Raw genomic sequence first — 26575 nt, 5'->3', positions numbered from 1 at the left:
AAAACAAAACAAAACATTGGGTAGTTTTGCATGTCCGAATGTAAGGAGGAGCATTATTTTCTTAACATGCAGTTAGCATGGGCATGAAACCATAAACTTGGTAATGGATAGAATGGGAAGCATGAAAACCATTTGCAAAGGGCTTTGAGATTTTTTTTTTCCCACTGAGGATGCTATCACTTTTCTAGAAGCACTTCTTACTCAGTCTATCAAATGAGACTCAAATATCTCTGTGCCTTTGCCCTGGAGACAGGTTAGTTTCTAGAGCATCAGTGGATAAGCAAGTAGACTCATTCTCTCCACATGGGGCCACATCACCATGCCACCATCATCCCTGGGTTTCACGCTAACATTGCCTGGATTCTGGTAAAACAGCTTTCTAGAAATTTGTTTTAAATACACAAGTTAAATTCCCAGTTTAACATATGAAGGGGAAAAAATGGAACGTAGGGCATTCCCTGTGGCCTGCTCAGTGTTAGCGTCTGAAGCAAAACTGACATCAGCAATGGGCAATGTGTTCTTGGACTCAGCTTTCCCGGGCGCCTTCACCGTAGTAGGCAGAGTCTCCTCACACCACATGCGGGCATAAACTAGGAGGGCATTTCTGGAATCAATCCAAGTCTTCCTTACCCCCTCACCACCCCATGCCCATCAACAAAATAAAACAGTCTTAACAAAACATACAAATCTTCCCCCATTTACTGGCTAATTCTTGAAATGCCTTTCTTAGAGAACACTTTCATAGTTCAAATTAAAGAAAAATCTTACACTGTTATGAGAGACAACAGATCAATGGTGTTAGATCCCTCACAAGGACAGTCCCCGAGGGAGGTGGGGGAGAGCAGGGCGTCATAGCTGGTGCTGCTGGCCACACAAGAGGGGTGGGGGCCGGGGAGAGACAAATGATGTCCTATCCAAAATTTGGTCTGGCGCCTCACAAGATGGGTAAGATGCTGCTCCTCGGCCCTTCATGCAAGACACTAGACAGCATTGGTAAAGCATGAACATTTATATTTAATTTACATTTTGACAATTTGCACATAAATAACAATGTAAACCAGTATGTAAACATAAGATAGTTTGTTGTTCTAGCAAAGTAAAAGGCCAATAACTTTGGTCAGTTTTAACTTTGAGTAGAGGAAAAAAAATAAAACCACTGTTGATTGTGGGCTCAACATTCACATGTAAGAGGCCGAAAAGGGAAAGACAGATGGTGAGAGAAGCAAGAAGTCTTTATAAAAACTCTCCAATACAGTGTAAGAAAGCACAAAAGGAGAAAAAGAACAGATAAGTAGTTGGGAATAAAAACTATTTCGTGTCAGTGGTGATGGGATGCTTTGGATTATCTACAATTAAGGATTGATTATCAAACACTAAAAAGTTGTCAGTCTTGCTAGTAACAGATCAGTAAGGCTATCGGGTTTCCCTGGATGATTCGAATTTGTTCTCTTCTGCAGGTGATTATTAGTCGACATGAATAAAATGTCAAATACAGTTATAACAGAGATTGAATCGTGATGCATCAGTATTTAGGAAGGAGAGACAGGAAGAGAGCAAAGTTACAGTGGTAAAGGAATTAATAATGAGATTTTTATTTCTGTGACTTGGGTGTGACCACATCATCATCATGTGGCAAAACAAAAATAAAGCTGTCTTAGATAGTCCTTAATAATAAAGAGCAATGTATCTCTTTCTCCCTGGTTGTCATGTGGTCCCCACCTTTGCACCAAGGTGTTAGGGTCTCTTACAATAGGCAAGGAGTGCCCAAGCACACCCATGTGATTGTGAAGTCATCAAGTATTAAGCAAAGACTCAGAAAGATTTTTTTTTTTTTTTGCCCTTAGGAAAAGTAGGTTCTTTTACATGGCTTGGCTCACAATTTAAGTGGTTATAAATATATTATATATACATGTGGTATAGTGGTATAAATAGATTTATAAATATACATCATTCTTTGCTACACCTTACACACCAACGTGTAATCTTTGGGCTAAGCAGAGTAAAAGATAGAATGACACACAGTCTATCTTTCCAGAGCACACTTACTTGGTTTCTCCTCTAGAGTAGCAAATCATTAGGTAAGACATCATTTCCTGCACTACTGGACATACTCAATGAGGTAACTGTTGTCGAACAACTTTGCAATGCCCCTTCAACTTCAATTAAATTAACCATAAAATGTAAAAACACAAATACTGAGGAAAATTCGAGTTTTACAGAAAAAAATACAATTGATGTGTTGGGGATAGGAATGTTCATTACCTGCTTTTACCCCAAGATGACCAGAATACCCGTTTCTTATTTTTATTTTTAAAGTGTGGCCTGAGCCGATCTACCTCAAATCCTTCCTGGTAGAGCACCATGTTTGTGCAATTTTGACATTAAAAAAACAAAAACCAGCAACAAAACAACACCCTGACTCAAGCCCCCAAAACCTCACACATACAAAACCACCTGTGCTTTGGGAAAGGCTCACACAGTGGTTTCAAACATGGCATTTTGTCTTCTTCACATTTTCAGATAATACATTGGGATGCAAAAGTCATGTGGCCGCTCTGAATGGTCACAGGACTTTGGGGGTTGGGTGGGAGGACCCTGCTCTTTTAAAGAGAGACAGTTTGGCAAAGCCTTCCTGTCACCTTTCTGGTAAAATTGTAGCTGGGGAAAAATATCAACTATCAACAGAAATATTCAAGATTCCCATTCTTGTTTCTTCTACTCAAGTTAGTATTGGGTAATTCTGCACACATACCCCCAAGTTACATACAATGCTGTTCAAATGATATGATCCCGCGAATTAACACATCAACTGTCTAACTTTGGCAATACCAAAACCTCATTCTCAAACCATTATTATAGAGAGAGGTTGACTGAAGTCTCGTGTTTGTTTACTAAATCTTAGGTACTTCAACAGATGGGCAGAAATTATCTACAAAGAATGGCCACAAGACAAAAATACAACAATTTATACTCAAATTACAAGGAATCTTTCCAGTCATTGTAAACTTTTTTAATTATTGCTTTTCGAATGATAAATTGTATAATAAATTATGAAGGATTATCATTGAAAAAATAATTATGAGTAGGCAATAGTCTTAGTAATGGGAAGGCTATGCAAACATATCCACACAAATATTCAAAATACACAGGTTCAAATATATAGACATGGGTGTAAATAAGCATATATAATATGTATATATATATATATATATATATAGTCTTTGCCTCATTCATGCCCTGAGATTTCAGTAACTTTGGAGTTCCTTCTTTAATTCCAGAGAGGTGAGGGGAAACCATTTGCCGTCAGGAGAGCTTTGCAGAACTGGAATTATGTACAAGGAATTTGCTACCGGCACCCTGACTCACCAAGTCATAACTTAAGAAACACAACACTTGTTGTCTGAAAATCTTAAGGATCCATTGGTTCTACTGTTTCTTGTTTGACCTTTACAGGTACCAGAGGTAGTGGGTGGCTGGGAGGCAGCTTCGTGAGGGACAGTTCTGATGACTCATAAAGGCTACACCCCGAGGACAGGAGTCCATTCCCCATGTTTCTTTGCAAAGAAACTTTCAGGCCAGTTTCTTCTTTCTCTTTCCTGACCACGGCCAGAATTTCTTTCTCCACCACAGAAGTCACATTGATGTCGTCCTCCACATCATCGAGCCGGTCAGCATTGTCGCTGATGTCAAACTTCTCAATTTCTTCATTAATTCGAGTCAGGTCCTCCAAGGGCAGCCCAGTGGCCGGGGCCATGGGGCAGTTCCCCTTCAGGTGGACCTTGAGGCTGCAGAGATGGATGTAGCTCTTGTGGCACTGGGCACACTTGTGGGGCCGCTCCCGGGTGTGGAGACGCTTGTGCAGTTTCAGGTGCACAAACTGGGTGAACTTGGCAGGGCACACCTTGCATTGGTAAGGTTTCTCTCCAGAGTGGAGTCGCAGATGGGTCTTAAGATTGCTGGTGCTGCTGAATCGCTTGTGGCAGACCTACAGGGTGGGGGAGGGACAGCGCAGAGAAGGGAAACAGGAAGACCAGAAGATTAAGAGTTGCCGACGGGCGGGACAGGCTTACAGGCCAATGCCCAGCAACCTGGGAGGCGAGGTGGCACCTAAGTTGTGATATTAGGCAAACCTCAGGGATGTGGGCTGCACATGAGGACGTGTTTATTCCCCCATCATTTTCCCACCCACTGGAACCTGGCTGTGTCATCATCTCTGCTTGTCAGCAGATACAGAGCACCGGGAAGGCCTCAGTGCCATCAGCCCATGCCAAGGCTGCATTCTAGTGATGGTCTGCAGGCTACACGACATGGGAGGGCAACTCCACAGACATTGTCTATAAACGTCCAAAGTTCTACCCAGAAAATACTGCCCACCTGGCATTCATGTGGCTTTTCTCCCGTGTGTACCAGGTAGTGTTTCTGTAGGTGGGCGAGCTGAGTAAAGCCCTTGTTGCAAGTCTGACATTTGAACGGCCGTTCTCCACTGTGCACTCTCAGGTGGACCTGGGAAGAAGCCACATGTGTTAGCTCCGCTCTCAAGTCAGCTCTGACACCTAACATTTCTGCTCAAAGACTCAGGTGTTTATGATGCAAACATCTTAAGAAAAGCATCAAGACAAAGTCTTAAACAGAACAAATACACCCCAGTGTTTTCAGAATGTTTTGTTTTGCTTGAGCTAAAAGGACAAAAATCACAGGCTGGCAGGGACTTGAAACTGATCTTTTAGCCCAAACTCCCCATTTTTATTTTTCAGAAGAAACTCGGGAGAAGGAAAGGAAATTATCCAAAGTCACAGAGCTAGACAGTGGCAAAAGCAAAGTAGAAGCCACACTTATTATTCCCAGCCTGGGTCTCATACTGATGAAAATGCAATTTATAACCCGAGGAAAGCGAGCTAAGTACACGCGTGCATCTATCCTAGCAGACGACCAGACTGCTCTCCCCAGAGGCCTACCTTCAGATTGGAGAGCTGGCCAAAAGTCTTGGCACAAACGTTGCATTCATACTTAATCTTGCCATTCTGCTTCTTTAGTGGGTAGGGAAGCGTCTTGTAGCCCGTCATGTTTCTTTTGTTTTTAATGAGATTCATGGCTTCGTCACTGCTGGGGGCTGCCATCACTGCTGAGGTAGCTTTGGGCTGCACCACGTGTTCCGCCGTGGCGGCTGTGCCCGCTGTGGGAGACCCGCTCGTGGGGCTGCAGGTCTTGTCCTTCATGCTGGCAGCAGCCCCGGTAAGGGAAAAGGCACTGTGCGGCGCCGGGACAAGCACGTCCCTGGGATGCTCCGGCTGCAGCAACCTCCGGGCTCCATCTGAGGGCAGCGAACTTGGGAGAGCAGCTGGGTTGAGCATGGGGTGAGGCAGGCTGCCCGCTCCAAGGAGGTTACTGTAGACAGGGCACAGCCTCGGGAAGAGGCTGAAGTTGTTGATGCCATTCATGTTGCCCACCGCACTCAGGCTGTTACAATTCATGCCATAGGGGGGCAAGAGGAACTTGGGGTAGTGAGCATTGTAAGAGGGGATGAAAGCTGGCGGGAGGTGGGGCAGGGGTGCGTATCCGGGGTAGGAGCCCAAACCTTCCGGGCCGTAGGGTGCGTTCAAGTAAGTGTAGGCATCCCGGTGTTCTTGAGAGCCGGGAGCCACAGGGGACACCGTGTTCCCAGGGCTGCTGTGTGGGCTGGAGCTTTTTAAGCTTTGGTCAGGGCTGCTTCTTGCCGAGGGACTGGGAGTGGTGGAGGATGGGAGGGAGGAGTGAGTGATATAAGTTGGTCTCTCCATCCCGTAGGGCAGGGAAGCTTTCAAAAAGTCTTCAGGCAGAGGAGCCCGGATGGGGTAAACAACCCGAGGGTAGAAGGGCATTTCAGGGCTCCCGTTTTTTCTAAAGTCATCCATGTCCTTTTCCGAAGTGAGGGGTGAAATGTTAGAAGAGTAGAAGTGCTTTCCTTTGGAGGGGTTGGAGTCCAATCTTAGGATTTCTTTCACGCTGTACTCTCTCTTTGGGACATTCTTTGGGCAAAGTTCATTTTTCTCAGTGCTCTGTTGCTTTGTGTTGCTCTGTGTTTGTGCTGAAATAAAGAAGAAAGGGCGATTACTCAAAAGGCTAGAGAGGACTGAAGCAAAGCCCCAGAGTTGCTTGCGCTTCTTGAGAAAACGTGGGCACCAGCTGGCAACATGAAGGCCAAGCATCCGGCCCTAACACCCTCGTTCTGGAAGGCTCTGGGCCACTCGCTCAAAGGTGCTGCTCCGTTTCCTCCTCAGCGCGACAGGGGCAACAGCAGCATCAACAGAACAAACAGCACCGTTTGGAGGATTTTGTTTCCATCAGTGCAGACTTTATGATAGAAAAGTGCTGTTCGAGCCGGAACAAGAGAGCTTCCATTAAAATAGGGTGGAAAATTACTGGGGTGGGGGAGTCTCATAGGTTAATAAAAGCTGTTCTGATGCTCACAGTTTACCTGAAGGAAATCAGCACACCCTGCAAATGCGATGTGAAACATTAAGACTCATTTCAAATAATAAGCAGTCATCAATTTTCGCCTCAATTCTTGTTTAATACACATTTGCTGAAACCCTGTTCAAACTGCCTGTGCCAAGGAGATTAGCGACATGGACGCCAGCCCGGACCCACAATTTGCAGGCAGGCAGCACGAGCATTTCACCAAGGCTCTGTCTGGTCTAACCGGGCTCCCAGTAGCGCTGGCCCCTGGAATCACAAGGCGTGACAGTCACCTCTGCCAAACCACAACAGGTACTTCCTGAGCCAGTTCAATTACTTAGAGCACCAAAGAAAACAGAGGAAGCTGAGAGGAAAGCATTTATTCCCGAAGATGGCGTATTATTACTTGGTAAATATACTATTTAAGAACAGCAGCAATGAGGACAGTTGCAGACTCTCTCTGCCGCTGCCAGCCCTCCCTGCCAACACACAGAACAAGTGGTGCCTTTGGGAAAACACGAGTCTGAGCAGGGAAAACCGAAAACTCCCTGCTCAGCCTTCCCTGGAAACCAAAAGTAAAACATGTGACACTTAGTTTGAACTTTGGTTGTCGCAGAACAATCGCGGGAGCCAGGACACCTGCCCTGGCAGCGGGCTGAAGGCATCAGCTGTGTGTGCGTGCGGGTGCCTTCCGAGGCAGTGGCACCCTTGGCCTCAGCATGAGGAGACCTGGCGGGTTTGGGATACACTGAAGCCTTTGCACAAGTATCTTTCATCGTCTTAAAAAATGTCCCTGCTTGACTTAATGGAGAAAGAACTCCAGGCTCGCTATCTGATAGGTCTAGAAATGGACCCTGTGAAACTCCAGAACTGAGCCCTTCAAATCCATTCTCTAGGCTGACAGGCTTGAGGGATTCGATTCCAGGCTGAGAGGCCCTGAGAGAATGTTATCTCCTGCTGGCCGTTATCAGCGACTCTCCGCCAAGCCAGAAGGCCCAGAATAAACACAGGGAGCAACACTATCAGGGAAGATGCCGATCAGGGGGCAGTGATGGAAAGCTTGTTGAGGAAGAGGGATTTCTGAAGCCACTAAACCAAAATAAATATCTCCTTATCAGGCCAATATCAGTCTTTCAGTGAGGCCCAGCAGGCAGGAAGTTCAAATTGTCACTTTTGTTTTTTAAAGCTGAAATGGTAAAGGAAGAGAGAGACAACTTAGCTGGAAAAACTGATAGGCAAGGCATCTCACAGCCACAGGAAGGAATTTTATGAAGGATTTGGAAGCATCCACACAGGCTCGAATTAATAATGATTGTTTAAAAAGATGCCACCCTAATAAAATAAAAATACTGAAACTTTATCCTCATAACTTTGTGCCCTTTTTATGTGGCAAATTACATCTAAGTGTCATTACTTTTCCAGACTTCAGTACTCCCTTGGTTCTAAAATTCAACAAACTAAAGCCATAAGCATAAAAGTTTAAGTCCGTCCATAGCACTGCCCCTCACATTTAGCCACGTCAGTACTCCTCCCAAGCATCTTAATATAATTTGATTATTGTACTGATATAAAGCTAATGATTGGGACAACAAACAATACGGTCAGAATTTTAAATTTTTTAAGCAAACTACTTAGCACGGTGCCCAGCATATAGTAAATCCACAATAAATGTTTGCCATCTCTAATGCCTTCAGAAAAACAGATTTACATCTTACTGTAAAAGGATATCCAGAGCGAAACAGAGTCTCCCTAAGATGTTCTACATGTGGAATTTATGAAGTCTGTATACAGTAAAGGTACATTTTCAAAAACCATCCTTCGGCAGCTGAGTGATCAGTGGAGCTGGTGTCATTTCTGACTCTCCACCTCAGCAGCAACTTGAGTTAACATGAAAAAGAAAATCAAGATCTGTTTTTGTTCTTAAATCTTAAATGGCTGTAGGCGGACGGAGTCATTTCAAGAGTGAACTGCTTCTGAACGCCCTGAATGGCTTAATTATGCCGACTCACATTTTCGATCTATAATAAGAACCCCAAGACTACAAGAAAGAACCTAGAAGTTCTGCAGTAGGCAAAACAAAGTCTGTTTTCAACTGAAACTGAGAAAGCAGATTAACATTTAGAAGTCTATAATTTGGTCAACTGTTTTCTAGATGGGTTAGTTAGATAGATAGAAAAAAAATACCCCCAAAATTGGGAGGGGAAGGGTTTAACGTAACAGTTCTTTTACTCCTTTTTCTGGTTTGTTTTGTTTTTAGAAAAATGCCATTTTGTGATTTCGGCTACTTGCTTTTCTTTACTTCTGTTGCTTCAAATCCCTTCCTCTCAAAACTCTACCAGTTGAACCATCACTGCCATTTAAGCCCTCACAGAGATTCTGGCACAAACCTCTACTGTGCTTTAAGCACGGAAACCCACCAGAACTTATCTGGAGACACAATCAATCTATTAGGCCTGATGAAATAGTAGAAATTTTCCTGATCAGAGTCTCAGTTATCAGCTGCCACACCTAAGACAACTGGTTTCACAATCGGCAGCAAGAGTCTTGTTTTAATGTGACTGGTTATTGTAAACTCTCCTTTACTGAGAATATTGGACAATGAAAGGGTACTTGAACATGGTAAACCACGATTTAGAAAAAATGCTGCATAAATAAAAGGGGATATTTGAGGGAACAAAGGTGTCGTTTCATAGCGTACATGAAAGTTGCTTCTAAACACAAAGAGTAAACACTTGAATCTTAAAATACTGTGCAAAGGCCGGGCGCGGTAGCTCACGCCTGTAATCCTAGCACTCTGGGAGGCCGAGGTGGGCGGATTGTTTGAGCTCAGGAGTTCGAGACCAGCCTGAGCAAGAGCGAGACCCCGTCTCTACTAAAAAAATAGAAAGAAATTATCGAGAAAAAAAAATATATAGAAAAAATTAGCCGGGCATGGTGGCACATGCCTGTAGTCCCAGCTACTCGGGAGGCTGAGGAAGTAGGATCGTTTAACCCCAGGAGTGTGAGGTTGCTGTGAGCTAGGCTAATGCCATGGCACTCACTCTAGCCAGGGCAACAGAGTGAGACTCTGTCTCAAAAAAAAAAAAAAAAAAAATACTGTGCAAAGCCTTTCCTTGCAGAATAAAAATGCCAGGCCTTCAAAACCTTTCTTTGATTGGCATAGGGTGGGGGAAGCATGTGAAAAAGTTTCTTCGTGGTTAGGACAAAGTCACTGGGGTGGGTCACCTCAAATGGACATATTGTTTAAAGAAAAACAAAAATCAAAGAACTGTCTCTGAACCTGTGAGCGATTAAACTCAAAAAATATAAGAAGACCCTCAAGAGGAAGAGGCTCACTCACTATGCTGAGAAAAGTTAGAAAGGAGCAACACATCTTCCCATGAGACGCCCTGCTGGAATGTAAGTTCCGTGAAAACATAACTGTGCCTTTGTGTCTTTTACCACCAGGCCCTTAGCACTGAGCCTGGCACATACAGATGCCAAGATAGCCGAGTGCCCCCCGGGATGTTGGGCCCTAGGGACATAACAGAGAGTCTCAGGGAGTGCCGAAGAGACAAGGGGAAAGAACTGCCACCTTTGGTTGTGACCTTATTATACCTGTATCATGCTCAAACTGGAAGCCAGTTTGCTTCCAAACATTCCTTTTCCTGAAGTTCAAGGGTGCACTGTGTGTATAAGGACCATGAACACAAATCATAAAAAAGGATCCAAGGGGGTGGTCCCGAAGCTTTTATAGCCCCAGATTTTTTAGAAAACTGTAAATACAGTCTACTTCAAGTAAAGTGAACAGCGTGGAATGAATTCCAAATAGCTGTGTAGTTAGATCATAAATGACTACAATTAGTATTTGGTTTGTTAATTGGTCCTAAATTTGAAGTCAAAATTCCAATTTATGTTAAAATTAATATTTATTACAACTATCTCAAGGGGGAAAATATGAACTAAAACAATTTGGCTTATAACAATTTAGCTTCGGATAAAGCAAATGGACAACATAACAACAGTTGGTGAATCTGGGTAAAGGGTAACTGGGAATTCTTTGTTCTTTTCTTACAATGTTTCCTTGAAGTTTGAAATGATATCAAAACAAAAAGTTACAAAAATTTCAGCAAGTAGTTTTAACTTTTAAATGAAAAGGAGCTAATTTTTAAAACTGCTATAAAACTGAGCAGTCTAACCAAGAACACACAACCATAGTTCCAACAGAGGTTAGAATTTCATGGTAATTCTTAAATTACTCATAGAGATCACTTGAGATCGACTAAAATGAAGTAGCCCTTTGCAGAGAGGTCACGACAGCAATTTTAACCAAATAAAAAAAGTAAAAGCATCTTAACCTAAGGAACTGAGAATCTGTTAAGATAAAGTGATAGGTGGCTACTGTAACACCGATCAGAAGATCAGGTAAGTAGTTTACCATAAGGAAGGAAGCTAAGATAGGAAATCTTTAGTTATTCATTTAGAGTAATATTTGAGAAATTATAACAGAGTTTTTCTAGCAACAATCTCATAATGTTCCACATCACACCATAACTTTATATTCAAATGCACATCTCTACAATATTTTAATGCACATTCTAAGCAGCAAGAAAGTACCACAAACAAGGGGCTATGCCTTGCATACTCAGCATGTCTGGCCCAACCCCTATTATACTCTCAACCACGCCCTTTTGGATAAATTAGAAGTGGACATATATTTCTTCCTGTAACTTTCTGAACTAAATACTCAAAGTAGCTCTTAGTATATATATTTTTATGATCAAGTTTCATAATAGAGAATAAGGATTGAAAAAAAATGTTTTTCCTCTTCCTAGTCCCTAGTTTAAGCCTCCTACTTGGGCCCACAGATGATGAAGCCATATAATTAAACAACATGTCATTAGCTCATAGGGGCAGAACTGACATTACTGGCATTTTAAATTTTTTTGTTCTGTAATCCACTTACTGAGACTCATCATTGTCAGCTCTCCGGGATAAGGGTAGTGAAGCCTTTCTGCAAAGTCCCGACAATACCACACAAGAAGTTCCTGGTTAGCAGGGATGGGCTTAATGGTGTAGAAATAGATGTTCATGCCGTTCTGACAAGCAGCCAGGTTTTGCTCCCGGGCAGAGTGTGCTGGGTTCACATAGCGCATCCAGTTGCTTTTCTCCTCATTAAAGCCATCAATGAAGTGGTGAAGCTCCCCTCTGGCATAGATCTGTCCAAAGAGAAGACAGGCATGTAAAAGGAAGTCAGCCCCAACGCGACGGAAAGCTTCCCCAGCACCTCTCAGAATAAACACAGCCTGTCCGGTGCGTGCTTTCTGATCCCCTACTGCCTAGTCAGCAAGAGAATCAGATCGGTTTAGCCAGAGTGGTCTTGAATCAGCAGAAACAGGGGCGGAAACAGGTAAGGCACACTTTGTCAGTTACCTTTTCCATTTCGGCTTTATCGTCTTTTCACATTCGGGAAAAGTAACAGAAGAATGAAACACAAATTCTCATTTAAGGAGCTGCCTCTAACCGATTAAACCACCACAGAGCCCTACTTTGGCTACAGCAGTGAATGGCAAACGGGCAATGCTGCTAACTTCGGTTCCGATGATGATGACTTTTAGTGCTTTGAGTCACTGGGTAGAAGAGCAAGGCGACTGACTACGTCAAACTGAGTCTCTCAGCTTTTTCTACGGCCTCTGTACTTGCCATTTCCTACACCTCCGCCCAAGGCTTAAACTATGCAAACATCCTCCACCCCCAGCCCTGCCAGTCCTACAGTAACACTTGTTCATATGAATACTTGGAACCTTGCCTTTTTGTGGAAACACTGGGCGGGGCAAAGGTGAACTTCACCTGCCATAACAAAGTGAACACCGGGACGGCAGCCAGAATTGACAGTCTACTGAACAGTCACTTTTCCTCGTGATAAACATGTTCAGCCTTGTGCTTTTCTTTCAAGCCAAAGGAGGGAGGAGAGAGCCCTCTTATCTGTGAGAAGGCTGGCTAAAACACCACACTCAGAGGCAGGGGCGTGTGCTTTTGAAAAAAAGAACAGGAAGAAAGTATGTCCTTCCTTAAAGGCAAGGCATAACGAAGAATTCAAATTTGAAATTTGTCCTAGAGTCACACTACTGCTTAACAGATGCATTCAGGCCGCTTAGTCAAAAAGCAGAGTTAAGAAAGGAATAGGAAAAAATTAAAATATATACTCTTACTAGTAGAAACTACTAACTCCTTATCCTTCCACAGAAGTTTCTCTCTCCCTCTTTTAGGAGGTACCACCTTTTAAGAGCTTCAGATTTAAGACATTTCTTTACACATATACAACACCTGGTTATCTGAAACTTGTAGTCTCCAAGTAGTAGGGCACTGTTTGTAGCAGAAATTTTGCTCTAACAAGACAGCAGGTTATTGCTTTATTCTTGCTCACATACCGACTATGTTAGTCCACAAATTGTTTCTGCATTTCGCTCAAACGTTATCAGAAATAAAAAGGAACTCTGTCCCTTTAACACAGGCAGTAAACACCAGAATCACTTTCTTTTAAGAGTAACTTCCTGTAAATTGTGAAGGGGGAAATACATGTGGCTTCATCAAAGCAGCTTGTGAGAGCTTTTGCGGTGTGTTTTGTTAAGAGAAAATGGAACAAGGCTGGGTAAATTCTGCTATCAAGAGGGGTTTTCAAGTTTGTTTACTCTGATGTGCAAACTTCCAGGAACATGGGGTTCCATCGCTCTTGCACTCTTCGCTGGGGCGGAAACTGCTTTCTAAAGCTACGGGTATGTTGATTCCAGTCAGTCTTCCACGGACTACAATTTACTGTATCCTCATTTAAAAACAGAAATGTCGATGGCATGAAGTCACACACATACACACACCCACAAGAAAATACAATAATGCATACGTATAATGAACACTGTTCCCTGCCACCTCACTGCATTTCCATATATTATCAAGAAGATAAAAAATGTGCTGACTCATAGTACAGTTACAAGAAATGTCACTGGTTTCTCAACTTGAACATCCCTTCTCTTCTTTGACTGTGTAATTTGCATGAAACTTTTTCTTTCCTCACAACAGATGTTCATATTCCTGCCAGCAAAATCAGGATGCTTTTAACAACATGTGGGAAGTTATCTCCTACAATATCCTTTGCATGTGAAGGAGTGATTCAAATAAATCCTCCCAAGGAAAGACTTTCAGTTACTTACGATGAATCTTTAAATGAAACAGGGAACTGGGACAGTGAGGGAGATTCTTAGGTGTTTCTTGCCTTTTTCCAAAATGACCATATGTTAATGAGACTTATGCTGGATCACCTTAATTCAGACCTTTGACTCCAAGAATTATACACCTCTATAGCTCACTTTCAAGAAGAATTTATTGGCAATAAAGGCAAAAATACACTTACGTTTTCTCCATTATAAGTCATGTGGTGAATATATTTTAAGCGTGAACAATTATTAAATAAAAATTTTGAGCGCATAATTCTTAGTGAATCTATAACTGTTCTCTGCTTAGGTAATAGTAAAATAAATTTCTAAAAGCACAAAACTTACTGGGTTAAAGAAATTGTTTCTTAGAAATAGCTTCTGAGTGATTCACTAGCAGAAGTCTTTTATGATACTTGTCCAATGATATAACTGTTCTAGGCAAAAAGACCAGCCAAAGCGAGCATAATACAATTTTTGTTGTTATCAGGCAGCTGTTTTTAAAAAAGAATTTAAATAATATACATTTTGTGTAAGTATGTGTTAAAATGCTTACTAAATTTAAGTAAGCACATCTTTATTTTCTAATGAGGAAACTGAATATCCCAGAAACACCTATGGGGAAGGTGAAAGAAGTCTGACTTTTCTCTGTTCACTCTTTACTCCAGGATTCCATCTAATTAGCTCACCTCTGGGGTCCTGTCTAACCCTGATATTCCAAAGGAAATTATACCAGCCAGACCTTTTGGCTGAATGTTACAGGAAAGCTTATTATCTCAGATGATTGTCAGCATTTTTCTTAATACTGTCAAACACAGTAGTTCCATAGTGCAGATGCATTTAAATGGGACTAGTCCTGTGGTCCTTGTCCATTCCCCAGCCCCATCTTCCACCCATCCTTCCCTAATGGCATTTACTTTCAAGATAATTCATTTGTGATAACTCTTCCATTCAATTAAAGTTAACTCAGCAAGAAATCAAGAAGGGGTGAAATCTAAGGCTTGGTGACTCATTACTACTTCCTTGCAGAGAAATGCAAATGAACCTACCCTTGAAGCAAGCAGCAAACTGTTTCCTTTCATCACAAAGTTCTAATGAGTTGCTAAATCAAGATTCACATGTAGTCCATATCTCCATCACTAACAACTTATAAGCTGTATTTCCAGGGTCAAATATTTAACCAGTTTCATCACATTTGCTCAGAATTCCCTGTGTCCATGGGGACCCTGGACACTTGTGGGTGAGCCTCAGTATTTCCCAGCACAGGTAGAAAAAGAAAGTGACCCAACTCTTCTAGCTCCATTTTTTCCTAATACTTAATGAGTTTGGAAAAATTTTCTTTACTTACCCGCCAAAAGTATTTCCTGTTGGCATTCTTGGGAACTGTATCATTGGTGTAGATTTCACCTATTAGGGGTCCAAAACGTGTTCCCTTTGGTATGTATTCTTTACTCACCACTCCAATAACCTAAAGAGGGTACATGATATGAAACAATTACTTAAACTGTAAAATGTTAACCAATCTTTTTATTTCAATGAATTGAATTGTCAAATGGTAATATAACCAACAACGATAAAATTTTGATATGGAGAACATATTAATATTAATGGTGCTCACATACTTAACAACAAGCTTCACCTTAGGGGAGGACCATCTTTTAAAGTCTGAGATCATAAGCAAATTCTCAACCAAGCATTAAAATAATCTAGAAGGTCCTTTATTTTTATTATTACTTTTTATACTAGAAGCATAGAGAGGAAAACCATTCTGTTTAAGAATGAGAATAAGATGCTGCAGAAATAGATAGTCAAGATTAGACCATTTCAGCCTGTTCCTAGTTTCCTATTTCCCATTCCCCTCAAACCATAAATACAGTGTGCTTGAGGGGAATAAAACAGTTTTAACCTCAAAAACCAAAATAATGCTCTTTGGTTGTTCCACAGTGGCCTATGGAACCAGAAACCAAACGCATTATGTTTTTTTCATTCCAGATGAGGGTTGTTTTTTTTTGTTTTTTTTTTTTAATAGCTTGTAAGTTCTCTGTAATAGAAGAAAGATCTTTCAAGTAACTTTGTTCTTCTCTAGCATCTTCTCCTCAACAGTGGTCAAAAATCCTCCTTTGAAACGCCATTTATACCAAGGAGAGCTGCGGGTACTAAGATCTGAGGAAATGACCTTTTCAGACTGGCTGCATCACACGTTTTGGCTTTGTAGTGCCTTGCTAAAGAAGCACTCTAACTATGCCAGTTCCTCTTTAATCAGAAATGTCTTTTTCTGAGGGGGCAAAATAATCACCAGCCATGAATCAGGAAATAATTCATCACTATTCAAAAGAACTCCTCTGTGAGTTGTCCTTTACAATATTTTGCAGTTACAGTTTTGTTTGGGTTTTTATTCACTTGCTTTCCCATTTTTATTTTCTTCTTGTTCAAAACAGCCTAAAAAAATTACTGAATACCTTACTGAAATGGACCAAGGGGGAGGGAAGGGTAAAAGATATTTATTTTCCAGTTTTTATGATCCTTGGTGGCTCCTGTGCTCCTACCTGAAATGGTAGCCCCAAATATGTGAATCAATAAATGTTCACAGAGGAATCTAAGATTCTGGTTATTACACATACCAGTTCCTCATTAAATCTCATCAAGAATTTAAACCTCTGTTTAAATGGATAGGGAATAAGCACATCTATACAGTTATGACGACCAGTCTTTCACACGTAAATTTCTTATCTGCAAATTTTTTTTTCTAAAACAATTTAGTATTCAATACACAAGTCAATGGAGCATACTCAGACTGAAAAGAGAAAAAAAGAAAATTTCCTACACCCAACACAAGTTGAAACAAGAGTGTTATTTTTGGTTCTTTATGAATTTCTGTCAGAGCTGAAAAAAGCAGATGTTCATTTCATCCTCCTCCTCTGCCTTCATTTACATCTATCTGTCCTTTTAATAACAGTTCATAATTTTTGGTATTTGTTGGCAGCACAACAATTGAGGACAGAGTATCTCAGAGCAGTCTTGAGATAAAAATATATACTTAAAGTTTAAGTAGACTTACTTATTCAGAGGCTCATTGTTTTGGACATATTATTCAACCTAATTAATTTGGAAGATTCATGGAATTAACTTGTATGACATGCAAATCATTTGACATTCATATTTGAGTGATTATTTTATAATACCAAAATGACGGACAGGAAAAACAAATAATGCCATTTGTTGGTGAGCCAATAATTAGCAGTTGATATTTTCAACATACCCACTTTACAGCAGTAATTTTAAGAAAGGCACTCAACTGGTTCATCAACTTTGTTTTAAATTATAGTCTCTTGCAGACAGTGTCTTGGGAGTCAGAGCTAGATTACCAACAAGTAGCATTACATTGAGGTCATGGTTTTTTTTCCAAATCGCCATTCTTTTACAGAATGGGCCTCTTGGTTTTCAGCTATCAATCTTACACTAAGAAAACACAACATTTTCTCATGGCTGAAAAGAAGTCACTAGAATCTTGTTCCTACAGAGGAATCTGGGGAAGGCTTACGCCACCCAACACCTATTTGAGCACAACTATGGACTAGTCACTGGGAAGATACAAAGCAGTATTGGAAGTAGCTCTTGCCATCGCTAACCTTACAAATGCAATTCAACAAACAAGACATGAAAACAATTAAAAACGGGAGAATCTGTAGTGGATGAGGGGTCTATAAAAATCCTCAAGCCCCAGACAAATTAAAAGGGCCTCAATATTACATTATCTTTGAGAATGGGACAGAGCCCTAATATCTTAAATTCCTAATAGATACAAAGCTATACGGTCCATATAAACTCATACCTATAGATAATAAAGACACAAAATCATAGAATTTAAAATTTGGAAGGAGTCCTGTAGCTTGTAAACCATCTATGTTCATTCCAAGTCCAGCACTCTAATATATAATAAACACCTTCATCTCAAATCCATGTCGGAGACATTATTCAAAGAGGGCATAAAAGCTGAAACTCTAAGATGATGGTGCTTGTTATGGTAACTTTGGAGGGGGAATAGGAACCAGGGTTGTTTTTAATGGGAAGTGAACAATCAAGTCAGAGTTCTCCCTCTGGTCCTGGAAAGCTGTAGATGTGGGATCTCAGCCAACCCCGTCTCCCTGACCCATCGTGTACAACATGCTTAAGCATCATTTACAGAGGAGCCTGGCGTATGCCTTAAACTTCACAGTGTTAAAAAGGCTAATAATGTGTTCACCTAATTCAGGAAGGAAACTTCACTGGAACTGACCAGGGTCCTAAAGAATTACTGCTGGGGACAGGCCACTGTGTGCCTTCCATAAACCCATCGGTGAGAGGACTCTGGGCTTCCACACTTCCCTGCTTCATCTGCCCCCACGGGAGCTCTTGATGTGCGGTGCACATCCCTCTGTCACTTGGGCAGAGCTGTCTCTGTCAGTGGCCTCAGTTACAAAACACACCCTGACATCCATCCACAGCTTCCCTACCAAAAAACAGGGCTTCTTTTCGATTTTATAAAACAAAGGAGATTTTACAAAGGGATGGGTTGAGTTAGGGTGCTGAATGAAATTCTGATAGCAAGGACAATATAGGTTTGGGTTTTTTTGTGTCTTGTTTTTTAAAAGAGCAAATCCCTTCTTTAGAGAGTATACAAACACACACACACACACAGAGCAGTGGGTATTAAGCAGAAACATTATTCAGGTCTAAATGTGGTCTGAGCAACTTCACCCCAAATTACATTAAGATCATTTTAATTACTAGCTATTTCTTTTCCCTCCTCAAATCCCACCCCATAAAAATGACTCATTTGATTAAAATTCTGTTTCGACTATAAGAATATTTGCAGTGAGAGGACTAGAACTCAGCAGTGGACCAAAACCTTCAGCCTGTAATTCACCCCATTTTTAAAAGGAGTGGAGTGAATGAGGGTGTTTTTGGAATGTTTCCTCCTTCATTATGTTTATATTAAAGGAAACATGGTGATGCCTTGGTACATCATCTCCCAAATAAAAGACAGTATGAAGAGGGAATTGCATGTTATGGTGAGATACTTCTTACAGATGGCTTGAGTTAATAATGGACTTCAATCAAAGTGGACACTGAGGGAGTCCCCATGATCAGTCCGATGTTTATCAGCACACGACTTTGGCGACCAGACTCAGAGCCACAGTGCCTCCGAGTGCAAGCAACCTCCACTGAGGGCAGAAACTGGAGGCTACTGCTTCTAAAATATAAAAGCTTAAATTGATTTTTCTGCAGTCAGGTAGTCATAAAAGATTATTTCAGGGGGACAGGGGAAAATCCCCATAAAAGAATACCCTAAGTTTAAAAAGTTTTCAAAGTTTTGAATAGTATGTCTATATCTGGTTTTAGTTCTGGAAATAGGAAGTAAGAACAGCCTCATTAAAGGTGCAGAATGATTCTAAACCAAATCTAAAAATGAAGGTCAAGATCAGAAATGTAGTTTGTATGTTTTGTTTTTAAACCAAAAAGGTGCTGACACATAGCACAAATTCATAATGAAAAATGGTCTTGTTAAAAAAAAATTCCCCGGTATGTCAGCACAATAGTACATAATGTAACATTTTTTGCTATTTAAATGAAAACATTTAAAGAAGGGCAAGATAAATCAGTCAGATAAAAACTACATTTAGAAAGCCTTTTTTTCCTATTTCAACGGCTCATGGAACAAAGAACTAACTGAATAATGACAGTGTAAACATTTCATCAATCCTCAATGTTTCTTCTGCCCTAGAACTGGTTTGTGGCAATCGTGCCCTCAATGGCTCAACTCCACCATCCTGTTTCACCACCTAAAGGGAGCTGTCCTTTCCCAAAGTCCAAAAACAAAGGAGAGAGAAACAGAAAAATAGGTACAAATTCCAGAGTAAGCTTAAGACGTATTACATTCAAATATATTTCCTGGTTGCTTTTATGATTAGAAATTGAAGATTATCCCCTATTCAAGTGTTTTAGTTAAATAAAGTATGGGGGGGGCAAGGGCAACATACGTAACCTAAACATCTGTACCCCCATAATATGCTAAAATAAAAAAATAAAATAAAGTATGGATAAAGAGAATAAGAGAAACCTGACTTTCTAGGTTAATTTTGAAGAAGACTCTGTTTAGGACCACATGCACTGCCTCTTTTTTGGTTGCTTAACATAATGAAATAAGGAGTTATACATTCAGAGGAGAAAAAAATAGCTTAATAAAGGATCGGTCTGAAATATGTTAAGATGATAAATAAAACCACAGTGACACCAAGAGGGGCCAGTGTAGCATAATCTAGAAGTACTTGCTGGAGAAGTTAGAAGAACTTTGCTCCAAGTCCCGGGTCTGGTTTTACCCATATGCCTTTGGGTAAGTGACTATCTTTCTGAACCTTGAACTAAATGATCTAAGAGCATTACTTGACTTAGCCATAATTTTAAGCAGAATGACAAAAATTGAAAAACTTGAGCTTAAGAGCTGAACTGAGGATGAGAACATTATAGAATTAAAAGGCAAAGATGACCCATAGAATGGAGATCTTTATTTGAGTCCCAAAGGACTGGACAGGGCAACATGGCACAAATGAACCTTGGGAGCTGACTGATATATGTGGTCAAATCTGATATGGCAAAAAAACACACTACACCTTTTAAGGCCACAGCCAAACCTTAAATACCCAAACAAATCCTACATTAATTCCAAAGGCTACATTTTAAGAGACTTTCTATTGAAAAGAACATTATTTTCAGGAAGAGTTATAATTTAGGCCAACCTCTGAGGTTAGAGTTTTTGGTACTGTTCATGCACAACTACAATTTAAATTTTGCCTTTTATAAAATCTGCCTCCATTCTCCCAGCAGTGGAAAAAAAAAAAGATTGAGCAGAGTTGCTCTATTTAATTTTAGACAGCTGTGTCTCCCCCTTACCAAAAACATTGGACTCAGACACACAAACAGGAAAGAGACAAAGTGTTTCCCAAACAGGCTCCCAGATTCCTTCAAATACTGTTCCTTAGGGAAGGGGGAAAGTGATCTGACATGGCTGTAATGAATAGTCCCAGTAGCAAATTCTGGATTCCTACAGCAAATGATTGCCTTTTCACTACTTTCTGAAGGCAGTAATAGAACTGACAGCACTCTGTGGGAATGGTGGTGGTAGGAAGTCTGCTGAGGGCTTCATTCAACACAACCCAGCAATAGACTAGTGAGAGCAACTGCAGTAGCCAAATTCTCAAAACAAGAGGTGGTTCTGCAAGTTATTTCACAGCTAAACATCACGCCTAGCTATAATCTTTATATAAAAGGGTAAACACAAATCAGTTGCTCATTCCAAGTTTGGGTTTTCGGCCCCTTTGAAACAACAAAGAGTGTACCCACTTCAGAGGCCAGTAAGGAATCAGCCTGCCAGCCCCGCCAGAGCAAAGGAGCTGCCTCAGATAAACAGTGGTTAGCTCTGAAGTCATCCGGGCAGAGGACACTTTAACATGACCCTCTTCTCGGTTTATATACCAGCACTTCAGTTCATAAACACGTCAAGGTTTTGAGAATAATTTTAGAAACTCAGCTAATAAAGCTGGCTCGTTAAAAAGAATAAAGCCATCTAATTACTAAAGGGAGACAAAAGAAACATTAAAAACTTCTTTTCTAAGAAAAAGTTTTCTCCCTCAAAAGACATCGTACAACAGCGAGACTAGGGCCGGTGGGTCCAGAGCTTTCTCGAAGCTCTCTGACAATTTTATCCACCCCATGCTGCAAGCCAGCTTTTCTAAGACATATCAATTTGCCAAAAGATTTAACTGTTTACTAATTAGTATGAAACAGTTGAAGGCTGGAGGAAATGACAAGGGACTGACTTAGGGAAAGAGAAAGCCATGAAAGAAGAGAATGGAGAGATCAATTATTTACTGATACTTACAGATTCCCAGAGATTCTCAGAGATTTGGGAGCCCTCAAGGGCAAGTAGGGAGATTGGGCGCCAGGTGCCAATCTTCGTCAGCAATAAACCAGAGGCTTACCTCTTTGTTGTTTGTGGCGTATTTGAAAAGCAGATTCCTTGGTAAGGATGCCTCTGCCTGAACCGAAGTCCCTCCATCAGTGCCGGAATCCCAGGGGTGGTCGTTCACAATGTATGTACACTTTTCTTCAAACTCGGCCTCTGTCCACAGAGTCATATCCGCATCCTCCATGTCCATTTTCATGGTCCCCTCCGTCCCCTCTGCCAACCCTTGAAACCTCACAGCGCTGGAGCTACACTGGGGGCAGCCTGGAAGAGAAGGGAAAGGCCTTTAATCCCCATTGTCCTGCTGTTCCTGCGGCTCCCTCCAAGAGGCTATGACTAATACGGTAGTCTGAGGACTTTAAAAGCAGATGCAGAGTGCTTGGTACAGTTGAGTAAGAGCCAAAAAGCCGCATAAACTAAATTGCCTTTAAGAAGCAAAGTTTTTAAATGCTACTCTTAGTCCAAAAAAAAAAAAAATGGCAACCTCATTGGAGGGAAAAGAAAAAAGAAGCATCCCTGAACAATCCCTGGCTTTACCCTTCACGGCAGAAAAATGTTGTGGGCAAACAGTCCTGTGTCCCAGAACGCCTGGGGTCATGGCCGTCAGACCCTCAGCACTGTGGAAAAGCTGCCTCAGAAAAGTGTCACAAACAAGGAGAGGAAGAGGAAGGAGCTCTGTCTGCCTCTGAATGAAGCTAAAAATGGAAAGCGCGTGTGGTGCAGGAGCGGAACCCAGCCTGCCTTTTCCAAATGGGGAAGACTGAACTTTCCCACCAGCTCCCAACGCAAAACAACTTTCAAAACAACTGCCTCCCCCCTCTGCTGCATGCTCTCTTTCATCCTCTTACATGTAAGACCGAAAAGAGTTGCATCCTGCCAGCATCTGAGCTACAGCCTTTCAGAGATCATTTGGACCACAGGAAAGGAGGAAAAATTGGTGAAGGGGAAAACACGGTGCAGTTGCTTTTGACTTGTGGACACCTCACACCAAATTGAAAAAGCAAAAACAAAACATAAAACTGTTCAATAAAATTCCCTGGAGAGAATTCCTTTAGGAGCCCTCAGCTACAAATAGCACTTTCCATTTAAATCTGAAAGTGTACGAATTCCCAGAAGTCACTGATGTATTACAGTTTACTGTAACTAAAGTTGTAACAAATATAGAAGACTCAGAGGATAAACTCTGCTTCCACTTGCAAATTGAGAAGGATAACCCAGAAAATTCTCCTTCGCACTCAGAAAAAGTGTTTTCCAAAGGCAAAAGGGAAATAACTTTTGCAGTGTTTCCCCAAATAGACATGTTTGATAAAAATTAGGTGTATGGGTATCATTTCCATGTAGGAACGTGTACTTGTTAAAATGTAAACACAACACTCTGTGGAAATCCTTTAAGGTAGCTTTCACATTCCCCCACTTTTCTAAGTATGATGCTCTTTTGTAAAAAAGGTCAGATGCAAAGTTGTCTTTCTCCCAGTTATGATTTAAATAAACTTGCTTAATTTATTAAGTTCCAACATGCAGAGTCATGATGCCTGATACATGTTAAAATGAAATAAAATTGAAAACTTAAGCCAAGCCGGAATAGTTACTTTGATGGGTGTGAGCAGTAACCACTACTGAAATTTCAATGAATTGACAATTATGTCTAGAACTGAAAGGGTTAATGATTCATAAGGAAAAAGTCTTATAAATGTTTGACAGTACCAAGAACACTAAAGCAGAAGCGTTTCTGGTTTCTACTGCCACCACGTTAGCAAAAAAAGAAAAAAAAGAAAAAAAGAAAAAAGGAGAAGAAGAAGAAAAGAAAGTTTTCAGATCAATTTCAGAATAAAATCAAGTTCCTTACCAAGGTCGTACCCACACCTTTTTCCAAGCAAATATCCAACATCTGAAACGAGTCTCGCTCATGTCTACCCAGTCCCCATTCCCCGCGTCCCCTGGCCGGGCTGAGCAGCACTGACGCGCACCTCGCGGTCCCTCCTTCTCCGCGGACTGCCGCCCGGGCGCCGCGTCCCGGCTCTCCGCGGACAGGTGCCGCGCGCTGCTCTTGCGTCTCCGCAACACTGGAGGGCCGAGTGTCACGGCAGCACTCACCAGACCGCGGCTTTTTCCTCCTCCCTGCTGCGATTTCATTAGCCACTCAGCCGCCCGAAGTGGGGGCGTGGCGTGGCCACACCTGCGAGCCGCGCTCAGGGCTTTCCCCCAGATCGCGAGCCGCCGAGAGCTTCCTCTCTTCGCCTGTGAATTTCAACATTTGCTTGGAATCGTCTCACTTCCCTTTGAAGGCACTTACCCTCAACGTCTGCTTGGGCTGTATTGTATTCTAATACTCCAGATCGCCCTCCTTCCTGACGGCGGCAGAATCAGGGGGCGCACGTTCCTTCAATGAAGGAAACTTGAAAATTACCTGAACACTTTGTAGTTTCTCAGCTCAAATCTCCAGTTACAGAATACACAGAACTTACTTGAAAAGAACACGTTAAATTGCTTTTGCATCGAATGTAATACAATGGAGCTGTCTAGTCCACATGCTATGGCATATGAAATACACGTTTCCCCCCAAAATGGGTAAGTTTACATTTCTCCTGCTAACTGAAATATATTCAAATTTGGCAGAACTAACTTTCCTCTTTCAACTATTTAGCAAACAGGGAAACAGAAAAAAAGTTATAATCCTACAGATTAATTTTTGTTTTCCTTTCCTCTCCTCCCAAAGCCCACAGGCAAACTCCCCAGGAGTGTAAGTAAAATGTAGAGCATTAATCGCTTCACAGTTAAGGGGAGTATTGAGCTGATCACTGCAAGTGGACAGCAGTCGGAGGCAGTAATTAGTGGAGCTCGTTCTGAGCCCGGGCCAGCTTTTCCTCCAGCCCTAGTCAGTCCTCTGTTGAAGGAAGGACATCCTGTGATGATGGCATACAATGTCCTGTTTGTTTATTATTAAGAGCGTGGACCTTGCATTCCTGCTTCTCATTACAAAACAAACCAGATGCTTTACTTCCTTCAATGGTCTGTGCCTTCAGCAAGGAGTCTTTTAATTCAGAGAAACAATGATGCAAAGGGTCCGTTTATAGCAAACACCCTATTTCAATTACTACTTAGATCACTGAAATACAAGTCTTCCACTTTTCCTGCTTGCCTCACCATAGGTAGTTTTTTTTTTATCTCTCCTTCGACCTTAGGCTGCAACGTCTTTTCTAACATCTTAAATACACGTGTGCATACACACACCCCCACACACCCCACATGCACACGCCCAGTCTCAACCTAATGATAACTGACTTAGTCATACAATGAAATGGACATTTGAATATTTGTTTACAAGAAGAAATGAAACAAAGCAAAACAAAAATCCAACTCAATTCTAAAAATGTCTGTTTATATTTAAAATGTCTTTTCCCTCTTTTAGAAAATTTCTAGGATTTTTTTGGGGGGAGGGGAGGACACAGTTTTTGTGTCTAAAGTCCTTCTACACTCTCTGTAGTACAGAACAAATAAATTCCCACTAGGGGACATAAGTAGCACATACTCCCTGCTTGCTGCATGGGCCAGCTGTTATTGCTATGTTATGCCAGAGGGGACGCTAGCACCAAGAGGAAACAGGACTTTCAGAAGGCAGATATGCTAGGGGTATAAAACTGAATGAACAATTCCTAAGAGTTCTCAGAAAGCTCCAAGATGATAATTAAATAAGAGAAAATCAGCCTTCTCGAGAGGGTTTATTAACTGATGCTGAGTCAGCGCCGCAATGGACAGAAAAACAATGTAGTCATACTGAAGGCTGGCCTGCTGTTCCAACAGTCTCACTTGCAGATGTTAGAATATTTCACTTCCCTTTTAGAATCAAACTCTGTTCTGAGGCCACATATGCCATCATGCAAGCACTGGTGAGTCAGCCATGATGGAGTGAGGGAATAGGCAAAAAGTTTGATATTTGAGGTGGGAAGAGAGCTATTTTAAGCCAAATATTTGTTTTAATGACTGGAAGATGCCAGTGAATCAACTCATTGTTAATTAATATCAGCCTGCACTCACCTTCAGAGGTGGCAAAATGGGCTTGAGTCTAAGGAGGACGCAAACTTCAAATACCAGTGTGGGGCTTAGGCAGGCAACCCTGAAATTAGTTCCAGGTGCTCCAGCTGAGCTGGACAGGGCCACGGGTGGAACTTCAGGAAAGTAAATTTTGAGACACAGAGTGTTAGAATAGGAAATCCTTCAAATGTTTGCTTCTTGTCTCAAAATGATAGGAAAAAACCTCCAAACCAACTTCTGACTATGATTATAGCAGTCAAGGTTGGGCAATAATATCATTTAAAATGAAAGACACAAAAAAGAAAGAAGGAGTAAAATAAAGGAAGTATGTTCCATATTAGGAAAAGACCTGTTCATATTGTAATATTCAGGTATTGTCCAGCACAAAACGGCCGAGGAGGAAGAAAAGGGACTGACTTCCCAACTTCACTCCGTCCTTCCAGAAGACCCGAGCAGTGCCCATTTTTAATGCTACCTAAAGCTGGGAGACACTGGCAGTGATACAGCTGTGCAGAGACAGCTATCTGAGGCTGCCGCTGTCTGGAATCTTCTGTCTCAAAATGTTTGTTTTTAAGTAATAACTTGGTGCATTTTTAGTCACTATATTATTTCCCTCTCTGTTAGAACGCCAAAAGGAGCCTCAGTTATCTTTATTAATCAGCATTTCTCAGGCAGAGTTCTCTCATGAAGAGTGTTCACGATGGCAGCAAAGCACGAACGATCCAAACAGATCTGTTCTCAGAAATCCTCGTCTGTCCCCTTTGATGGCACCATCACAACAGCTCAGCAAACCGATGTTAATTTGGTCTCAGCTACTGGGCCCGTTTTTTTCTCTCTCAGTCCTTGGGTGGGTTGGGAATTGCAGTGTAGGGACCAGATGACTCTATAGGGAAAGGACTATTGTAGAATAAAGGGAAAT

At 41.5% G+C, this 26575-nt stretch overlaps 1 protein-coding gene across 4 annotated transcripts; it reads right to left on the bottom strand.

The window, feature by feature from the left end:
• Positions 1-990: 990 nt before the first annotated feature.
• Positions 991-23715, bottom strand: PRDM1 (PR domain containing 1, with ZNF domain). Of its 4 annotated transcripts, none has more exons than XM_012651156.1 (7): positions 23471-23715; positions 21641-21888; positions 14971-15090; positions 11381-11633; positions 4956-6064; positions 4375-4503; positions 991-3985 (listed from the first exon to the last, which is right to left on the bottom strand). In XM_012651156.1, the coding sequence occupies exons 2-7, from the start codon at positions 21821-21823 to the stop codon at positions 3410-3412; spliced, it is 2370 nt and encodes a 789-aa protein (XP_012506610.1). In that variant the 5' UTR covers positions 21824-21888; positions 23471-23715; the 3' UTR covers positions 991-3409. The 4 variants fall into 4 exon arrangements, with proteins under 4 accessions (XP_012506610.1, XP_012506612.1, XP_012506611.1 ...); XM_012651157.1 differs by having other exon boundaries at positions 3309-3985; positions 23592-23709; XM_012651155.1 differs by having other exon boundaries at positions 3309-3985; positions 23488-23522.
• Positions 23716-26575: the final 2860 nt, after the last annotated feature.

Source organism: Propithecus coquereli, unplaced genomic scaffold (genome assembly GCF_000956105.1).
Source record: "Propithecus coquereli isolate 6110/MARCELLA unplaced genomic scaffold, Pcoq_1.0 Scaffold35, whole genome shotgun sequence".
In the NCBI taxonomy this organism is placed as follows: domain Eukaryota; kingdom Metazoa; phylum Chordata; class Mammalia; order Primates; family Indriidae; genus Propithecus; species Propithecus coquereli.
The sequence above is the reverse complement of the archived record's forward strand: the minus strand, read 5'-3'. Positions and strand labels throughout refer to the sequence as shown.

Excerpts from the sequence above, each read along its gene's own strand:
- PRDM1 (XM_012651155.1), bottom strand. The coding sequence starts at position 23,512 with ATGTTGGATATTTGCTTGGAAAAAG. Across the intron at positions 6,065-11,380 it reads GCTGACAATGATGAGTCTCA|CACAAACACAGAGCAACACA; the intron begins GTAAGTGGATTA and ends TCTTTATTTCAG. Across the intron at positions 4,504-4,955 it reads GCCAGCTCTCCAATCTGAAG|GTCCACCTGAGAGTGCACAG; the intron begins GTAGGCCTCTGG and ends GCTTCTTCCCAG.